This window comes from Staurois parvus, unplaced genomic scaffold, assembly GCF_062004578.1.
Source record: "Staurois parvus isolate SC_StPar_1 unplaced genomic scaffold, SC_StPar_1.0 ptg000307l, whole genome shotgun sequence".
Taxonomy (NCBI): Eukaryota; Metazoa; Chordata; class Amphibia; order Anura; family Ranidae; genus Staurois; species Staurois parvus.
This window is the reverse complement of record NW_028318103.1, coordinates 821869-840993: the sequence shown is the minus strand read 5'-3', so window position 1 is coordinate 840993 and position 19125 is coordinate 821869. Positions and strand designations below refer to the sequence as shown.

Here is a 19125-nt window from a genome sequence, read left to right as displayed (position 1 = left end):
TAGTGTGGAATGTGCTCCCCTCTCGTATGCGGAACGTGTTCACCTCTAGTGGTGCTTAACTCTCGTAGAATGTGTTCACCTCGCCTAGAGTAGAAACCAGGGGCGGGCTGACCATTGGAGCACTCGGGCACTGCCCGAGGGCCTGGGGTTAGTAGGGGGCCCCATGAGATGCCCCTGGTACCTTTCATTGGCTTTTTCATAGGCTTTTTTTGGGTGTGGGTGAGGACACAGGGGCCCCATGATCCCCTATTGCCAGGGGGCCCCATGAGTTGTCAGTCCGCCCCTGGTAGAAACTGCTCACTTCTAGTGCTGTAGAATGTGATCAACTCATATATGCTCACCAATATTAGTCTCGAATGTGCTCACTTCTTGTAGTGTAGAATGTGCTCCCCTGTAGTAGTGAAGATTGCACTCATCAATAGTAGTGTAGATTTGGATCATCTGTAGTATATAAAATGTGCTCCCTTCTTGTGGTGTAGAATCTGCATATCTCTAGTGGTGCAGAATGCGCTCCTCTCTTGTGGTGTAGAATCTGCTCGCCTGTTGTAGTACAGAATGTGCTCCTCTCTCATATGCAGTAGTGTAGAATGTGCTCACCTCTCCTAGTCCAGAATCGTCTCACCTCTAGTGCAGAATATAATCACCTCAAATATGATCACCAATAGTACTGTAGAATGTACTCACCTCTTGTACTGTAGAAGGTGCTCCCCTCTAGTAGTGTAGAACATTCCCACCTCTAGTAGTGTAGAACATTCCCACCTCTAGTAGTGTAGAACATTCCCACCTCTAGTAGTGTAGAACATTCTCATCTCTAGTAGTGTAGAACATTCCCACCTCTAGTAGTGTAGAACATTCCCACCTCTAGTATTGTAGAACATTCCCACCTCTAGTAGTGTAGAACATTCTCATCTCTAGTAGTGTACTGTAGAAAGTGATCCCCTCTAGGAGTGTAGAATGTGCTTCCCTCTGGCAATATAGAATGTTCCCACCTTTAGTAGTGTAGAATGTGGTCCCGTCTAGTAATATAGAACATTTCCACCTCTATTAATGTAGTGTGCTCACCTCTAGTAGTGTAGAAGGTGCTCCCCTCTAGTAATATAGAATGTTTCCACCTCTAGTAATGTAGTGTACTCACCTCTAGTAGTGTAGAAGGTGCTCCCCTCTAGTAGTGTAGAACATTCCCACCTCTAGTAGTGTAGAACATTCTCATCTCTAGGAGTGTAGAATGTGCTCCCCTCTGGCAATATAGAATGTTCCCACCTCTAGTAGTATAGAATGTGGTCCCCTCTAGTAATATAGAACATTCCCACCTCTAGGAGTGTAGAATGTGCTCCCCTCTGGCAGTACAGAACGTTCCCACCCTTAGTAGTGTAGAATGTGGTCCCCCCTATTAATATAGAACATTTCCACCTCTAGTAGTGTAGAATGTGCTCACCTCTTGTACTGTAGAAGGTGCTCCCCTCTAGTAGTGTAGAACATTCCCACCTCTAGTAGTGTAGAACATTCCCACCTCTAGTAGTGTAGAACATTCCCACCTCTAGTAGTGTAGAACATTCTCATCTCTAGTAGTGTACTGTAGAAAGTGATCTCCTCTAGGAGTGTAGAATGTGCTCCCGTCTGGCAGTATAGAACGTTCCCACCTCTAGTAGTGTAGAATGTGCTCACCTCTAGTAGTGTAGAATAGCCTTTTTCAACCAGGGTGCCCATGCGTTCTGGGGTACCTTGGCAAAATGTCTACAAATTGGTAAAAATTTGTATACAAGCCAGTGGGTGGAACAAGCCTGCCTTTTAGTTACACGTGAATGCTGGGGTCACAATGGCTGAGTGATGAAGAAAAACTGAGGGAGAAGAGAAACACTGGAATACTAGTCAGTACCAGTGTGCAAAAGTGTATTTGCTTTGAAAGAATATATCAACACTAACGTTGGGTGTCCTATGTATGTGGATGTTGCTGCGTTATATAAAATGATTAGAATAGTTTTTTTACATTTTAGAATGGGGTATCTCAGAGACTGTCCATGATTTTAAAGGGTGTCTTGTGATTGTCCATGATTTTAAAGGCTGTCTTGTGACTGTTCATAATTTTAGAGGGTGCCTTGACTGGAAAAATGTTGGAAATGAGCTCCCCTCTAGTAGTGTAGAACGTTCTCACCTTTAGTAATGTAGAACGTTCTCACCTTTAGTAGTGTAGAATGTGCTCACCTTTAGTAGTGTAGAACATTCTCACCTTTAGTAGTGTAGAACGTTCTCACCTTTAGTAGTGTAGAATGTGCTCACCTTTAGTAGTGTAGAACGTTCTCACCTTTAGTAGCGTAGAACGTTCTCACCTTTATTAGTGTAGAATGTGCTCACCTTTCATAGTGTAGAACGTTCTCACCTTTAGTAGTGTAGAACGTTCTCACCTTTAGTAGTGTACAAAGTTCTCACCTTTAGTAGTGTACAACGTTCTCACCTTTAGTAGTGTACAATGTTCTCACCTTTAGTAGTGTAGAACGTTCTCACCTTTAGTAATGTAGAACGTTCTCACCTTTAGTAGTGTAGAACGTTCTCACCTTTAGTAGTGTAGAACGTTCTCACCTTTAGTAGTGTAGAATGTGTTCATCTTTAGATTTGTAGAATGTGTTCACCTTTAGTAGTGTAGAATGTGCTCACCTTTCATAGTGTAGAACGTTCTCACCTTTAGTAGTGTAGAACGTTCTCACCTTTAGTAGTGTAGAACGTTCTCACATTTAGTAGTGTAGAACGTTCTCCCTTTAGTACTGTGGAACGTTCTCACCTTTAGTAGTGTAGAACGTGCTCACCTTTCCTAGTGTAGAATGTGCTCACCTTTAGTAGCATAGAATGTGCTCACTTTTCGTATTGTAGAATGTGCTCACCTTTAGTAGTGTAGAACGTTCTCACCTTTAGTAGTGTAGAACGTTCTCACCTTTATTAGTGTAGAATGTGCTCACCTTTCATAGTGTAGAACGTTCTCACCTTTAGTAGTGTAGAACGTTCTCACCTTTAGTAGTGTAGAACGTTCTCACCTTTAGTAGTGTAGAACGTTCTCACCTTTAGTAGTGTAGAATGTGTTCACCTTTAGATTTGTAGAATGTGTTCACCTTTAGTAGTGTAGAACGTTCTCACCTTTCATAGTGTAGAACGTTCTCACCTTTCATAGTGTAGAACATTCTCACCTTTAGTAGTGTAGAACGTTCTCACCTTTAGTAGTGTACAAAGTTCTCACCTTTAGTAGTGTACAACGTTCTCACCTTTAGTAGTGTACAACGTTCTCACCTTTAGTAGTGTAGAATGTTCTCACCTTTAGTAATGTAGAACGTTCTCACCTTTAGTAGTGTAGAACGTTCTCACCTTTAGTAATGTAGAACGTTCTCACCTTTAGTAGTGTAGAACGTTCTCACCTTTAGTAGTGTAGAACGTTCTCACCTTTAGTAGTGTAGAATGTGTTCATCTTTAGATTTGTAGAATGTGTTCACCTTTAGTAGTGTAGAATGTGCTCACCTTTCATAGTGTAGAACGTTCTCACCTTTAGTAGTGTAGAACGTTCTCACCTTTAGTAGTGTAGAACGTTCTCACATTTAGTAGTGTAGAACGTTCTCCCTTTAGTACTGTGGAACGTTCTCACCTTTAGTAGTGTAGAACGTGCTCACCTTTCCTAGTGTAGAATGTGCTCACCTTTAGTAGCGTGGAACGTTCTCAACTTTAGTAGTGTAGAACGTTCTCACCTTTACTAGTGTAGAATGTTCTCACCTTTAGTAGCATAGAATGCGCTCACTTTTCGTATTGTAGAATGTGCTCACCTTTAGTAGTGTAGAACGTTCTCACCTTTATTAGTGTAGAATGTGCTCACCTTTCATAGTGTAGAACGTTCTCACCTTTAGTAGTGTAGAACGTTCTCACCTTTAGTAGTGTAGAACGTTCTCACCTTTAGTAGTGTAGAACGTTCTCACCTTTAGTAGTGTAGAATGTGTTCACCTTTAGATTTGTAGAATGTGTTCACCTTTAGTAGTGTAGAATGTGCTCACCTTTCATAGTGTAGAACGTTCTCACCTTTCATAGTGTAGAACGTTCTCACCTTTAGTAGTGTAGAACGTTCTCACCTTTAGTAGTGTAGAACGTTCTCACCTTTAGTAGTGTAGAACGTTCTCACCTTTAGTAGTGTAGAACGTTCTCACCTTTAGTAGTGTAGAATGTGTTCACCTTTAGTAGTGTAGAATGTGCTCACCTTACATAGTGTAGAACGTTCTCACCTTCAGTAGTGTAGAACGTTCTCACCTTTATTAGTGTAGAATGTGCTCACCTTTCATAGTGTAGAACGTTCTCACCTTTAGTAGTGTAGAACGTTCTCACCTTTAGTAGTGTAGAATGTGTTCACCTTTAGTAGTGTAGAATGTGCTCACCTTTAGATTTGTAGAATGTGCTCACCTTTAGTAGTGTAGAACGTTCTCACCTTTAGTAGTGTAGAACGTTCTCACCTTTAGTAGTGTAGAACGTTCTCACCTTTAGTAGTGTAGAACATTCTCACCTTTAGTAGTGTAGAACGTTCTCACCTTTAGTAGCGTAGAACGTTCTCACCTTTATTAGTGTAGAATGTGCTCACCTTTCATAGTGTAGAACATTCTCACCTTTAGTAGTGTAGAACGTTCTCACCTTTAGTAGTGTACAAAGTTCTCACCTTTAGTAGTGTACAACGTTCTCACCTTTAGTAGTGTACAACGTTCTCACCTTTAGTAGTGTAGAACGTTCTCACCTTTAGTAATGTAGAACGTTCTCACCTTTAGTAGTGTAGAACGTTCTCACCTTTAGTAGTGTAGAACGTTCTCACCTTTAGTAGTGTAGAATGTGTTCATCTTTAGATTTGTAGAATGTGTTCACCTTTAGTAGTGTAGAATGTGCTCACCTTTCATAGTGTAGAACGTTCTCACCTTTAGTAGTGTAGAACGTTCTCACCTTTAGTAGTGTAGAACGTTCTCACATTTAGTAGTGTAGAACGTTCTCCCTTTAGTACTGTGGAACGTTCTCACCTTTAGTAGTGTAGAACGTGCTCACCTTTCCTAGTGTAGAATGTGCTCACCTTTAGTAGCGTGGAACGTTCTCAACTTTAGTAGTGTAGAACGTTCTCACCTTTACTAGTGTAGAATGTTCTCACCTTTAGTAGCATAGAATGTGCTCACTTTTTGTACTGTAGAATGTGCTCACCTTTAGTAGTGTAGAACGTTCTCACCTTTAGTAGTGTAGAACGTTCTCACCTTTAGTAGTGTAGAACGTTCTTACCTTTATTAGTGTAGAATGTGCTCACCTTTCATAGTGTAGAACGTTCTCACCTTTAGTAGTGTAGAACGTTCTCACCTTTAGTAGTGTAGAACGTTCTCACCTTTAGTAGTGTAGAACGTTCTCACCTTTAGTAGTGTAGAATGTGTTCACCTTTAGATTTGTAGAATGTGTTCACCTTTAGTAGTGTAGAATGTGCTCACCTTTCATAGTGTAGAACGTTCTCACCTTTCATAGTGTAGAACGTTCTCACCTTTAGTAGTGTAGAACGTTCTCACCTTTAGTAGTGTACAAAGTTCTCACCTTTAGTAGTGTACAACGTTCTCACCTTTAGTAGTGTAGAACGTTCTCACCTTTAGTAGTGTAGAACGTTCTCACCTTTAGTAGTGTAGAATGTGTTCATCTTTAGATTTGTAGAATGTGTTCACCTTTAGTAGTGTAGAATGTGCTCACCTTTCATAGTGTAGAACGTTCTCACCTTTAGTAGTGTAGAACGTTCTCACCTTTAGTAGTGTAGAACGTTCTCACATTTAGTAGTGTAGAACGTTCTCCCTTTAGTACTGTGGAACGTTCTCACCTTTAGTAGTGTAGAACGTGCTCACCTTTCCTAGTGTAGAATGTGCTCACCTTTAGTAGCGTGGAACGTTCTCAACTTTAGTAGTGTAGAACGTTCTCACCTTTACTAGTGTAGAATGTTCTCACCTTTAGTAGCATAGAATGCGCTCACTTTTCGTATTGTAGAATGTGCTCACCTTTAGTAGTGTAGAACGTTCTCACCTTTAGTAGTGTAGAACGTTCTCACCTTTAGTAGTGTAGAACGTTCTCACCTTTATTAGTGTAGAATGTGCTCACCTTTCATAGTGTAGAACGTTCTCACCTTTAGTAGTGTAGAACGTTCTCACCTTTAGTAGTGTAGAACGTTCTCACCTTTAGTAGTGTAGAACGTTCTCACCTTTAGTAGTGTAGAATGTGTTCACCTTTAGATTTGTAGAATGTGTTCACCTTTAGTAGTGTAGAATGTGCTCACCTTTCATAGTGTAGAACGTTCTCACCTTTCATAGTGTAGAACGTTCTCACCTTTAGTAGTGTAGAACGTTCTCACATTTAGTAGTGTAGAACGTTCTCACCTTTAGTAGTGTAGAACGTTCTCACCTTTAGTAGTGTAGAATGTGTTCACCTTTAGTAGTGTAGAATGTGTTCACCTTTAGTAGTGTAGAATGTGCTCACCTTTCATAGTGTAGAACGTTCTCACCTTTAGTAGTGTAGAATGTGTTCACCTTTAGTAGTGTAGAATGTGCTCACCTTTCATAGTGTAGAACGTTCTCACCTTTAGTAGTGTAGAATGTGTTCACCTTTAGTAGTGTAGAACGTTCTCACCTTTAGTAGTGTAGAATGTGTTCACCTTTAGTAGTGTAGAACGTTCTCACCTTTAGTAGTGTAGAATGTGTTCACCTTTAGTAGTGTAGAACGTTCTCACCTTTAGATTTGTAGAATGTGTTCACCTTTAGTAGTGTAGAACGTGCTCACCTTTCGTAGTGTAGAATGTGCTCACCTTTAGATTTGTAGAATGTGCTCACCTTTAGTAGTGTAGAACGTTCTCACCTTTAGTAGTGTAGAACGTTCTCACCTTTAGTAGTGTAGAACGTTCTCACCTTTAGTAGTGTAGAATGTGTTCACCTTTAGATTTGTAGAATGTACTCACCTTCCGTAGAGTACAATCCATACAGAGTACAGCCCACTGTCATCTTCAGTAGAATGTGCTAATTTATAAAATCTGTTCTGCACTATAAACAGAATGTCAAGAACTAATGAAAAAGCAGTTTATTTGAAACACTTTCAGTTTTTTTTTTTTTCAAACGTTTCCAAATGTATAGATGTTGGTTATGTTTGCCTTCCTGTAATAATTAAGCCTATCCAAGCCGGGTGAAATGTTTGAGGTCATGGAAGGCTAAACCAACCAAAATGCCTAAAATAGTTAATGAGATTATTTCTGGGAGTAACTGGCTACAGACATTTTACATTCCTGGGCTGGTGACACCACTGAGAACATAACACACAACATTCCACTTCATTAATTATGCCGTTACATTACAATCGACATCTTTGTTTTATTAATGGGCCGTTCACGTTTGAATCACTGAATGTGTGTTTGTATAATAAGATGTTAGTAATTGAACTAATATGTCAGAATAGTGCTGAATAGATTTGTGAATTGTAGAAAGAATGAACGTTTTACCTCGACTGGAAAATGTTTATATTGGTGTGTGAACCAACTACCGTCACTTCAACCTGGGCTGTGGAATAATGTGAGAGTTGAATTTTTTAATAAATGACCAGTCAGTGGCCAGTGCAGTGACCCATCAAATTTCACATTTGCTTTTTTAAAGTTGAAATACACATACTGTATGTGAACTGTCTTATCTTCCACATTATTGATAATTCTGTCCAGACACATTTGGGATTCATACACCTCTGCCAGACAGCCCAGCTGGGATGGTGACTCCATTTTCTATGCTGGAATTAAACAATACAATGTGCCTCCTTGCCTGCAGCCTTCTGATTGGGCAGTGAAGGTGCAGCAACACACTAATAAGTCTTATACCCTGCCCGCTCTGCCCTCCCTCTCAAACTTTTGGTTGAAGTTAGGCTTTAAAATAGTTTGAGGTTGTGTGGGTTGCATTCATGGCACCTTAGCTAATAACCTCTTGTTATGGGCAAGAAGACTTAAAGTGGATCTTCACCACCCCTCCCCCCCCCCACCATTTTTTTTTAAACCCCCTGCTGAGCGATAATTCAGATACTCGCCCAACTAAACGATCCATCGTTGTCCTGCTGGGATTCCCTTCTCTTCTGCCATCCCTCAGTCCTGCACCGCCATGTTTTTGTGTAACATCATCATGAAGATGCCGTCTCTTCAGCTTCAGTTGACATGCCTCCCAATGACGCACCTCTAGGCCCACTCCTTTGTGAATGAAAGGTTATGTCTCCTGGGATATGTGGCATGTATATCCCAGGAGGCAAAGGGAGCACGGTGCAAGTCATTCGCCTATGCCAAAGACTTTCTTTAAAAAAAGGTAATTTAAAAAAGGGCTTTTTGTGTAGAGCAGGGGAGGAGGGGTGGATAGAGAGATGAGTGCTTTGAGGGTGAAGATCCACTTTAAGCTATTCAAGTGTTGCAAATATCATCAACCCAAACCAACAGAAAAGCTCTGCACTCAACGTTGGCTCCTGCCTTCAGTCAGCTCTGCCACTTCCCACCCCTAAATAAACTAAGGGGCAGGTCTACCCGATGGCGTTGGGTGACCCCACCCCTTGTGATGTCATCGATACAGCATGCACTAGTCGGTCGAGTGGTCTCGCCCCTTAGTTTATTTAGCGTCAGGAGACGGTGGAGCTGTCAGACAGTGCGAAGCAATGTCGGGTGTGGAGGTTTTTTTTTGTTTGAGTCGGTGGCATCATGATTGACACTGGACTAACTTCGGGGGGACATTATTTCGTTTTTTTTATCAAAGGACCTATGTTTTTATTTATTTTTGACACTTTTTTTGGTGAATGAGTAGGGTACAATGTACTCATTTACATGGGGATGGGTCGGGATTTGGAGGCCCACTTGTTAAAAGGGGCTTTCAGATTCTGATAAGCCCCCTGCTCGCAGGCCCCACAACCACTACCCATGATTGTGGGGAAGAGGCCCTTGTCCCCATCAATATGAGGACAAGCTGCTTTTGTTGAGAGTATGTTGCCTGGTATGGTTCAGGAGGGAAGGGGGGTGCTCACTTGCCCCCCCCCCCCCTTTCTTGGCCTGCCAGGCTGCATGCATGGATAAAGGTCTGGTATGGGTTTGAAAGCGGGCCCACGCCATTGCAAGTGCAACGTAAGTGGGAGCAGGTACCTGTCAAATTAGGGTACCCCCACTTCTCAGAGGTGCCAATCCTTAAATGGGAGCAGGGGATGAGGTCTTAAGTGGAACTTCCCCTTTTCGGCGGAGCTCCGCTTTAAAGAATATGTAAACCCACCATTTCATATTCCTAATATGTGCCTGTTGTACCTTGTACTTGTATGAAAAGATATCCTGTTCTCTTTGTATTGCTTCCTTTGTGTGACATTCCTGGTGTTCCTGCCAGTCCCTCTGCTTTCCTATCAAAAACTGACCACAGCATGGTCAGTTCTCTAGCTGTGCTGGGAACTCAGCCTGCTCTCTTACAACCAGACTTCTCCTGAAATGCCTACCCCCTAAACCGCCATTCACTGGGAAGACCATTGGGCTGCTGATTCTCCTCCCCCAGCAATCTGAGCTCCTTATGCAGCTGAGAAAAGAGGGAATGTGATCACTTATAACAAAGTGGGAAAAAGTATTTATTATTATGTTTTTATTTCTATACGCAAACGTTTTGCCTTTCATTTCTAGTTTACTTTAAGGTTTACATATGCTTTAACTGAAGAAGAAAAAGGTGAGGTCACAGACTTTACCATGCTGTCTGGCAGGGGTGCCTGGATTAGAAGAGCTGAGTACAAAATAGTAAGAAAGTTCACATAAATACGTTTTTATTGTAATTTTTAGCTTCGGCTGAAATGTATTTATTTTTCTGCTGTGTTACAGCTGGTTAGGTCATCTTAAGAGCTGTAATTCCTAAACCTTCCTCCAATTTGGATGTACATACCCTCAAATTAAACCTGAGAGTGTGCACTTTCAGCCCGTATCCATTATATAACAATGGGCTTCAATATGTTTTAGTCAATACCAGAAAAAAACTAAAATTGTGCCTGTGTCCAAACACATATGGACCTCACTGTAAATCATGTATTTTCTCTGCTTTCAAACAAGAAATACAAAAACATTTTTTGTAATTTTCAGATGCTTTTAATTGTGTGACAACAATGAAAAAGAACGCAAAACAATACAAGTTTCCATTATTACAAACAATATATTTTGTAATTTATTCTAATAGGTATGCAGGACTTCAATTACCTTTACAAAAACTGTTTTGAAATAACATTGGAGCTGAGCTGCAACAAGTTCCCCAAAGAGGCGGAGCTGCCGCGGGAGTGGGATGGGAACCGCGAGGCTCTGATCACATTTATAGAACAGGTGAGTTCTTTATCCAAGGTGTAAGAGAGACAAAGACTGGAGGACCAGGTGTCCTTTCTTTCATAGATCCATCCAAGAGGAGAACATTAAATAGCCATGCCACCCAAAAGCGATAGGTGGAGCCTGGTGGCCTAAGTCAGCTTCCAACAATGAGAGCTCTCTGATATACAGTAATTACCAAATGTTCTCATTTCTTTCCACCTAAAAGATGTGGGTGTCCCTAAACATCGTTGTGTGTTTCAACTGTTAAATTCTCCATAAAATAAATAGCAAGAGGGTGAAAACTCCCCATAATGGCCAAAGAACGTATTCTGATACAGGAACAGCACAGTTCTCACGAAAAGAGTTCCTGAGTATAAGAAACCGTATGGTGATTTCACTCTTCAGTATTTCCTAGAAACCGAAACACCAGTTCTGAATTTTCATTGGGCAGCCACTGAGCCTGTTAATAAGTGTGTACCAAGCCATTATTTAACAGTTTGCCACACAGACACAGGGAACAGAGCCAATCTGAGCGACTCTGTACCTTGTGATTGCTGTGATGAACCATCACAGTAATCATGAATGAATACACACTGCTATGTTTACATTGAAGTTCTCCCCTCCTATTCCTCTTACAGACAGGAAGGAGAAGCAATAAAAGCAATTTATGAATGTGGAATAAATGAATGGATTATCAACATGTCATTTTTTCAAATTGTTTGGTCTTTTTCCTTTTATGTAGAACAAATTAAAAGGAAAAAAAAACTGTGATTATTAATTACCACCAAAAGAAAGCCTTATCTTTCTCACAAAATGGTGTAAAATTAATTTGGATACAGTGTTACATGACTAAGTATTTGTCAGTCAAACTATCACAGCATTGAAAACAGTTTAACCACTTCAAGTCCGGACACTTTCACCCACTTCCTGTCCAGGCCAATTTTCAGCTTTCAGTGCCATCACACTTTGAGTGACAATTGCGCGGTCATGCGACACTGTACCCATATTAAATTTTTAGCATTTTTTTGAGACAGATAAAACTTTATTTTGGTGGTATTTATTCACCACTGGAATTTTTATTTTTATTTTTTTGCTATAAAAATGAAAAAGTCCAAAAAAAGTGTTTTTCTTATAAAATTTTAAAAATAAATAAATAATATTTCTTTATAAATATTGGCCAAAATGTATTCATCTATCTTTTTAGAAAAAAAAAAATAACCCAAATTAGTTTATTAAGAAAATTATAATTTTAAAATTTTTTTACAGTTTTATTTATTTTTTATATTATTATTTATGTGTGTTTTTTTAACATACTGTCACCATAGTGACACTGTACTACATGTGGGGGGTGATAAAGATTTTTTTTTTCTTTTTTTACACTGATTGCTTTTACACCCATAAAGGCTGTAAAAGCAATAATGTATTCTTCTCTCTGGCTGCATTCCTGCAGCCATTGAGAAATACTATGAGAGCTGTGATTGGTCACAGCTTGTCACATGGTACAAGGCTGTTGTGAATAGCCTTGTACCATGTGACCTCTGTGATCATTCACAGATTTCACAATTAGTAAGCAATGATGTCAGGAAGTGACATCTTGTTTACTACTGTTCATGTGATCACTGATTGGCCAATCAGTGATCACATGAATCAGAACCTCACACAGAGGCAATGGATGCAGGGGGATATTTAGAAACGTCCACCAGCATCGGCAGCGCTCCCATCCGGCCATTTATCAGCATGGGCCGGATGGGAAGAGAATAAAATGGGTTGACCCTTTGACTGTACAAGTTTTTTTTCCAATTAATTATTCTTTTGTTTCCACCTGGAAAGGCTCCAATTCATTTTTTTCCCCACACCTCACAATTATCTCAGGAGTTAGAGATATTTTAAAGATCAAAACCCTGAGCGATAGGTTTTGTGATCTAATTAAAAAAAAAAAAAATCAATAATATAACAAGAAAGAGCATTTGTAAACAAAACTGATTCCTGCAATAACAGCTTTTTGTGAACTGAAAATATATTTTATTTTAAAAACGAAAAAACTATGAACATTGATACGTTGTCTTCACACTCCTTAGCACTTCTCTCCATAATATTCGGGTTCAAGTGGACAACACTGAAGCGGTTGGGGCGTAGGACCTTCAAGCACACAAAAAATGCATTTTTTGTCCTTCTGTTTGCTCAAGGTCTCCAAGACTTTTCTTAGAGAGTTTGGACATACAAAAAAGATGAACAAATGTAATACTTTGAGATCTAAGTTCATGTACTTGGTGCTCTTACACTTTCACATTTTTACCACTGCGAAAGGCCTCCCCTTTGGAGGCCAGCCTAGATTGAAGCCTAGGAATCTCGAAAAAGTGGATCAACTGGGGGACATTACCTTTTTTGCACCACTGAAACCACTACCTAATGTCAAAGGTATTTTTCATTGTAAAGGCATTCTATATATATCCCAATGTTTGGCTGAAGATATGGGAGGTCAACCTGGCAGCCTTCTGTAAGGCCTCCTTCACACCTATGCGTTGCACTTTGCTGCAAGAGAAAAAGTTCCTGACCCTATCCAAAAACACAGCAGCTGAAAATGCAGAGATGTGAACGTGTCCCATAGGAAACCATGTTAAATGGATTGCAGCTAGTCTCTGCAAAATGCAAAAAGCACTGAAAAATGCATGGGTGTGAACCAGGCCTAACATGATTGGTAAGAAATGTCATTCCACCATGAACTCCATGCAAATAGTAGGAGAACTCTGTGTAACCTAATACTAAACGCAGCAAAGCCTTCTCAAAGAAGGCTATCTTTACGCCCATCACAAATTAAAAAAATACTAGTTATGGATTCTAAAAAAAATACAGTCAGTATCATTACTTAAAGTGTTACTAAACCCCGGACCCTGCATTCACTATATCTGGTCTTCCCGGACCCTGCATTCACTATATTCGGTCTCCCAGGACCCTGCATTCACTATATCCAGTCTCCCAGGACCCTGCATTCACTATATCTGGTCTCCCAGGACCCTGCATTCACTATATCTGGTCTCCCCGGACCCTGCATTCACTGTATCTGGTCTCCCCGGACCCTGCATTCACTGTATCTGGTCTCCCAGGACCCTGCATTCACTATATCTGGTCTCCCCGGACCCTGCATTCACTATATCTGGTCTCCCCGGACCCTGCATTCACTGTATCTGGTCTCACAGGACCCTGCATTCACTATATCCGGTCTCCCAGGACCCTGCATTCACTATATCCGCTCTCCCAGGACCCTGCATTCACTATATCTGGTCTCCCCAGACCCTGCATTCACTATATCTGGTCTCCCAGGACCCTGCATTCACTATATCCGGTCTCCCAGGACCCTGCATTCACTATATCCGGTCTCCCAGGACCCTGCATTCACTATATCCGGTCTCCCAGGACCCTGCATTCACTATATCTGCTCTCCCCGGACCCTGCATTCACTATATCTGGTCTCCCCGGACCCTGCATTCACTATATCTGGTCTCCCGGGACCCTGCATTCACTATATCTGGTCTCCCCGGACCCTGCATTCACTATATCTGGTCTCCCGGGACCCTGCATTCCCTATATCTGGTCTCCCCGGACCCTGCATTCACTATATCTGGTCTCCCAGGTCCCTGCATTCACTATATCTGGTCTCCCCGGGACCCTGTATTCACTATATCTGTTCTCCCTGGACCCTGCATTCACTATATCTGGTCTCCATGGACACGGCATTCACTATATCTGGTCTCCCAGGTCCCTGCATTCACTATATCTGGTCTCCCAGGTCCCTGCATTCACTATATCTGGTCTCCCCAGACCCGGCATTCACTATATCTGGTCTCCCCAGACCCTGCATTCACTATATCTGGTCTCCCCGGACCCTGCATTCACTATATCTGGTCTCCCACAGTACACACTACATGTAAATGCAATTATTGAAGCAAATATAAAGCATATTATTAGAGATGAGCGAATTTTTCAAAAATTCGATTCGGCTGATTCGGCGAATTCCAGGAAGAAATTCGATTCGATGCGAATTAATTCGCTACGAAGTTAACTTATAAAAAGGGTTTCTAGGCTTCAGAGAGCCTTTAAATTAGTGCAGAACACTGTACCTTTAATTTAAATGCCCTTGGAGATGAGGAAGGAGAAGGAGAAGGAGAAGGATGAGAAGAAGGAGAAGGAGAAGGAGAAGGATGAGAAGAAGGAGAAGGATGAGAAGAAGGAGAAGGATGAGAAGAAGGAGAAGGAGAAGGAGAAGGATGAGAAGAAGGAGAAGGATGAGAAGAAGGAGAAGGAGAAGGATGAGAAGAAGGAGAAGGATGAGAAGAAGGAGAAGGATGAGAAGAAGGATGAGAAGAAGGATGAGAAGAAGGAGAAGGAGAAGGATGAGAAGAAGGATGAGAAGAAGGAGAAGGATGAGAAGAGGGATGAGAAGAAGGAGAAGGATGAGAAGAAGGAGAAGGATGAGAAGAAGGAGAAGGATGAGAAGAAGGAGAAGGATGAGAAGAAGGATGAGAAGAAGGAGAAGGATGAGAAGAAGGACAGTTCTGTGACAGTTTCTGTCTATTTCTGACAGTTCTGTGACATTCACTCCATACAGCGGTTTCAACCGCTGTATTGAGGGAATGTCCCAGAACTGTCAGAAATAGTCTATTTCTGACAGTTCTGGGACATGTATGGAGTGAATGTCCCAGAACTGTCAGAAATAGTCTATTTCTGACAGTTGTGGGACATTCCCTCCATACAGCGGTTTCAACCGCTGTATGGAGGGAATGTCCCAGAACTGTCATAAATAGACTATTTCTGACAGTTCTGGGACATTCCCTCCATACAGCGGTTGAAACATTGTATCTATTTGTTTCCATAAATGACATTCTGCAGATACACTTAGAGGAGCTCTGCAGATACACTTTTTGCCGGCTTGGAATTATTCTTATTTTCATCCTACTTCTTCTTCTTCTTCTTCATCCTCATCCTCTTCTTCTTCTGAGGATGAGGATGAGGATGAAGAAGAAGAAGAAGAAGAAGTAGGATGAAAATAAGATTAATTCCAAGCCGGCAAAAAGTGTATGTGCAGAGCTCCTCTATTTCTGACAGTTCTCTGACAGCTTCTTCACATGTACAGCGGTTGAAACATCTGTATCCTAAATGGAAACTAATAGATACAATGTTTCAACCGCTGTACATGTGTTCCTTCTGTCAGAGAACTGTCAGAAATAGCGGAGCTCTCTGCAGGGACACTTTTGCCGGCTGATCGGGAAAAATCCGATTCGCGCACCCGAAGTAGGCAAATATTCGGATTCGACGCGAATCGAATTTTTCCTGAAATTCGTATCGAATTCCGGTTCGCCTGGTTCGATTCGCTCATCTCTACATATTATTATTATTATTATTAGAGATGAGCGAATTTTTCAAAAATTCGATTCGGCTGATTCGGCGAATTCCAGGAAGAAATTCGATTCGATGCGAATTAATTCGCTACAAAGTTAACTTATAAAAAGGGTTTCTAGGCTTCAGAGAGCCTTTAAATTAGTGCAGAACACTGTACCTTTAATTTAAATGCCCTTGGAGATGAGGAAGGAGAAGGAGAAGGATGAGAAGAAGGAGAAGGATGAGAAGAAGGAGAAGGATGAGAAGAAGGAGAAGGAGAAGGATGAGAAGAAGGAGAAGGATGAGAAGAAGGAGAAGGATGAGAAGAAGGAGAAGGAGAAGGATGAGAAGAAGGAGAAGGAGAAGGATGAGAAGAAGGAGAAGGATGAGAAGAAGGAGAAGGATGAGAAGAAGGATGAGAAGAAGGAGAAGGAGAAGGATGAGAAGAAGGAGAAGGATGAGAAGAAGGAGAAGGATGAGAAGAAGGAGAAGGATGAGAAGAAGGATGAGAAGAAGGAGAAGGATGAGAAGAAGGACAGTTCTGTGACAGTTTCTGTCTATTTCTGACAGTTCTGTGACATTCACTCCATACAGCGGTTTCAACCGCTGTATTGAGGGAATGTCCCAGAACTGTCAGAAATAGTCTATTTCTGACAGTTCTGGGACATGTATGGAGTGAATGTCCCAGAACTGTCAGAAATAGTCTATTTGTGACAGTTCTGGGACATTCCCTCCATACAGCGGTTGAAACATTGTATCTATTTGTTTCCATAAATGACATTCTGCAGATACACTTAGAGGAGCTCTGCAGATACACTTTTTGCCGGCTTGGAATTATTCTTATTTTCATCCTACTTCTTCTTCTTCATCCTCATCCTCTTCTTCTTCTTCTGAGGATGAGGATGAAGAAGAAGAAGAAGAAGAAGTAGGATGAAAATAAGATTAATTCCAAGCCGGCAAAAAGTGTATGTGCAGAGCTCCTCTAAGTGTATCTGCAGAGCTCCTCTAAGTGTATCTGCAGAATAGAGGAACTCTGCACATACACTTTTTGCCGGCTTGGAATTATTCTTATTTTCATCCTACTTCTTCTTCTTCTTCTTCTTCATCCTCATCCTCTTCTTCTTCTTCTGAGGATGAGGATGAGGATGAAGAAGTAGAAGAAGAAGAAGAAGTAGGATGAAAATAAGAATTCCAAACCGGCAAAAAGTGTATGTGCAGAGTTCCTCTATTTCTGACAGTTCTCTGACAGCTTCTTCACATGTACAGCGGTTGAAACATCTGTATCCTAAATGGAAACTAATAGATACAATGTTTCAACCGCTGTACATGTGTTCCTTCTGTCAGAGAACTGTCAGAAATAGCGGAGCTCTCTACAGGGACACTTTTGCCGGCTGATCGGGAAAAATCCGATTCGCGCACCCGAAGTAGGCAAATATTCGGATTCGACGCGAATCGAATTTTTCCTGAAATTCGTATCGAATTCCGGTTCGCCTGGTTCGATTCGCTCATCTCTAATTATTATTATACAGTATTTATAAAGCGCCAATAGGGGGACAGAACATGTGACAGAACAATACCAATACAATGCAAAACATGAGGGGATCGAGGGCCCTGCTCTTTGGAGCTTACAATCTAGGAGGGAGGGGATGGTGGCACAGGAGGAGATACCTGTGGCGGATGGAGTGGTAGGAAGAGTGGAGGAGGTCGGCAAGTTAGCAGGGGGTGGGGTAGGCTTCCCTGAAGAGGTGGGTTTTCAGGGTGCGCCTAAAGGAGAGGAGAGTAGGTGATAATCTGATGGGTTGGGGCAGGGAGTTCCAGAGGATGGGTGACACCCTGGAGAAGTCCTGGAGGCGGGCATGGGAGGAGGAGACCAGGGAACTAGAGAGGAGGAGGTCTTGTGAGGAGCGGAGTGTGCGTGTTGGGTGGTACTTGGATATTAGGTCAGTGATGTAGTTCGGGGCAGTATGGTGGACGGCTTTGTACGTCAATGTTAGGATTTTGAATTTGATCCGTTGCGCAATCGGAAGCCAGTGGAGGGATTGGCAGAGGGGGATGGCGGAGATGGAGCGGTTGGAAAGGTGAATGAGTCTGGCAGCCATATTCAGGATCGACTGAAGCGGGGATAGCCAGCGGCGAGGCAGGCCAGTGAGGAGGGAGTTGCAGTAAACATAAACATATAAACTGCTAAATACCTTTTCTCATCAGCAGTACATAGCAGTCTTGTGACTTCTATCAGTGTCCAGCACTGGTTAACGCTTGTAGGAGGAGTTTTCATTCTACTCTGACTGTCCTATGAGGCTGCAGGTCCCCTGACCCTCTGTCTGGACAGTGCTGATTGGCCCTGTGCTGATCACATGCACCCTCCCAAGAAAAAAAAAACCTCTATAGCAATACACACTAAACTGAGCATGTGCAGAGTGACTCCTAGAGCTCTGTACTATCAGCAGATGGATTTGGGACAATATAAGAAGGGGAGGATCAGAGAAGACAGAATCAAACAGTTTTTTTACACAATGTGGAGGATTAACCTCTTAGGTTCACCAATGAGTATCACAAGCATGCTTTACTGCATCTACAGACTGATTTTACTGTTCTTAGTTAATTAACGCTTTAAATCTGTTTTATATTATCCTTCTTTATTACCCCGCCCTGAGGGAACACTGGCAGCTGACAGGAGAATAGAGCATGTGATCACTCATCAGGGTGCTGACAGGCATTCATTATACATGTTAGAGGCAGGTTGTTGACCAATATCACAAGCCTCTGTTTTTTACAATCTTACTGGTACATTTTTAATTTCACATGAAAATATGAAACTTGGAAAGGTTTTTGTATCATTTAGTTATGATGTTTTTGTAATTGTGAATCTGGGTTTTTTATTTTGTATTATTATCATAGGCACTTATATAGCACTGTCAATTTGCACAGCACTTTACATGTATCTTTTACTGATCAGTTTTCATCTCTATGTTATTGTTACGTGTTTTCTATTGTTCAGGTTTCATCCCTTTATTATTGTATACTTTTGTATCATTCAGTTATCACCCTTTTATTACGGTAATGGTGTTGCATCATTCAGTTTTTGCTGTAAAGGTTTTGTATGGTTCAGTTTTCAATCTTTTATTCTTCTTCTTATTATTTTTATTATTGTAAAGGATTTGTATCTTTTAGTTATCACTCTTTCAACCACTTGCTGTCCGCCCTATAGCAGAATCATTGCTACAGGGTGGATGTTCTGTGCAAAATCACATATATAAGTGTGATTTTACACTTCCGACTGTTGCCACAGCGCCACTTCTGCTGTGATTGGACACAGCAGAAACCGATCAATAGGTTGATTTGATATTATTATTATTATACAGTATTTATAAAGCGCCAATAGTTCGCTCAGCGCTGTACATTACAAA

At 41.4% G+C, this 19125-nt stretch overlaps 1 protein-coding gene across 1 annotated transcript in view; it reads left to right on the top strand.

Moving 5' to 3' along the window:
- CPN1 (carboxypeptidase N subunit 1) overlaps positions 1-19125 on the top strand; it is a 69693-nt gene that overhangs the window by 36480 nt on the left and 14088 nt on the right. The window contains exon 6 of the mRNA XM_089683370.1: positions 10221-10360. Within this exon, the coding sequence (XP_089539496.1) occupies positions 10221-10360 (140 nt within the window). The remainder of the gene's footprint in view (positions 1-10220; positions 10361-19125) is intronic.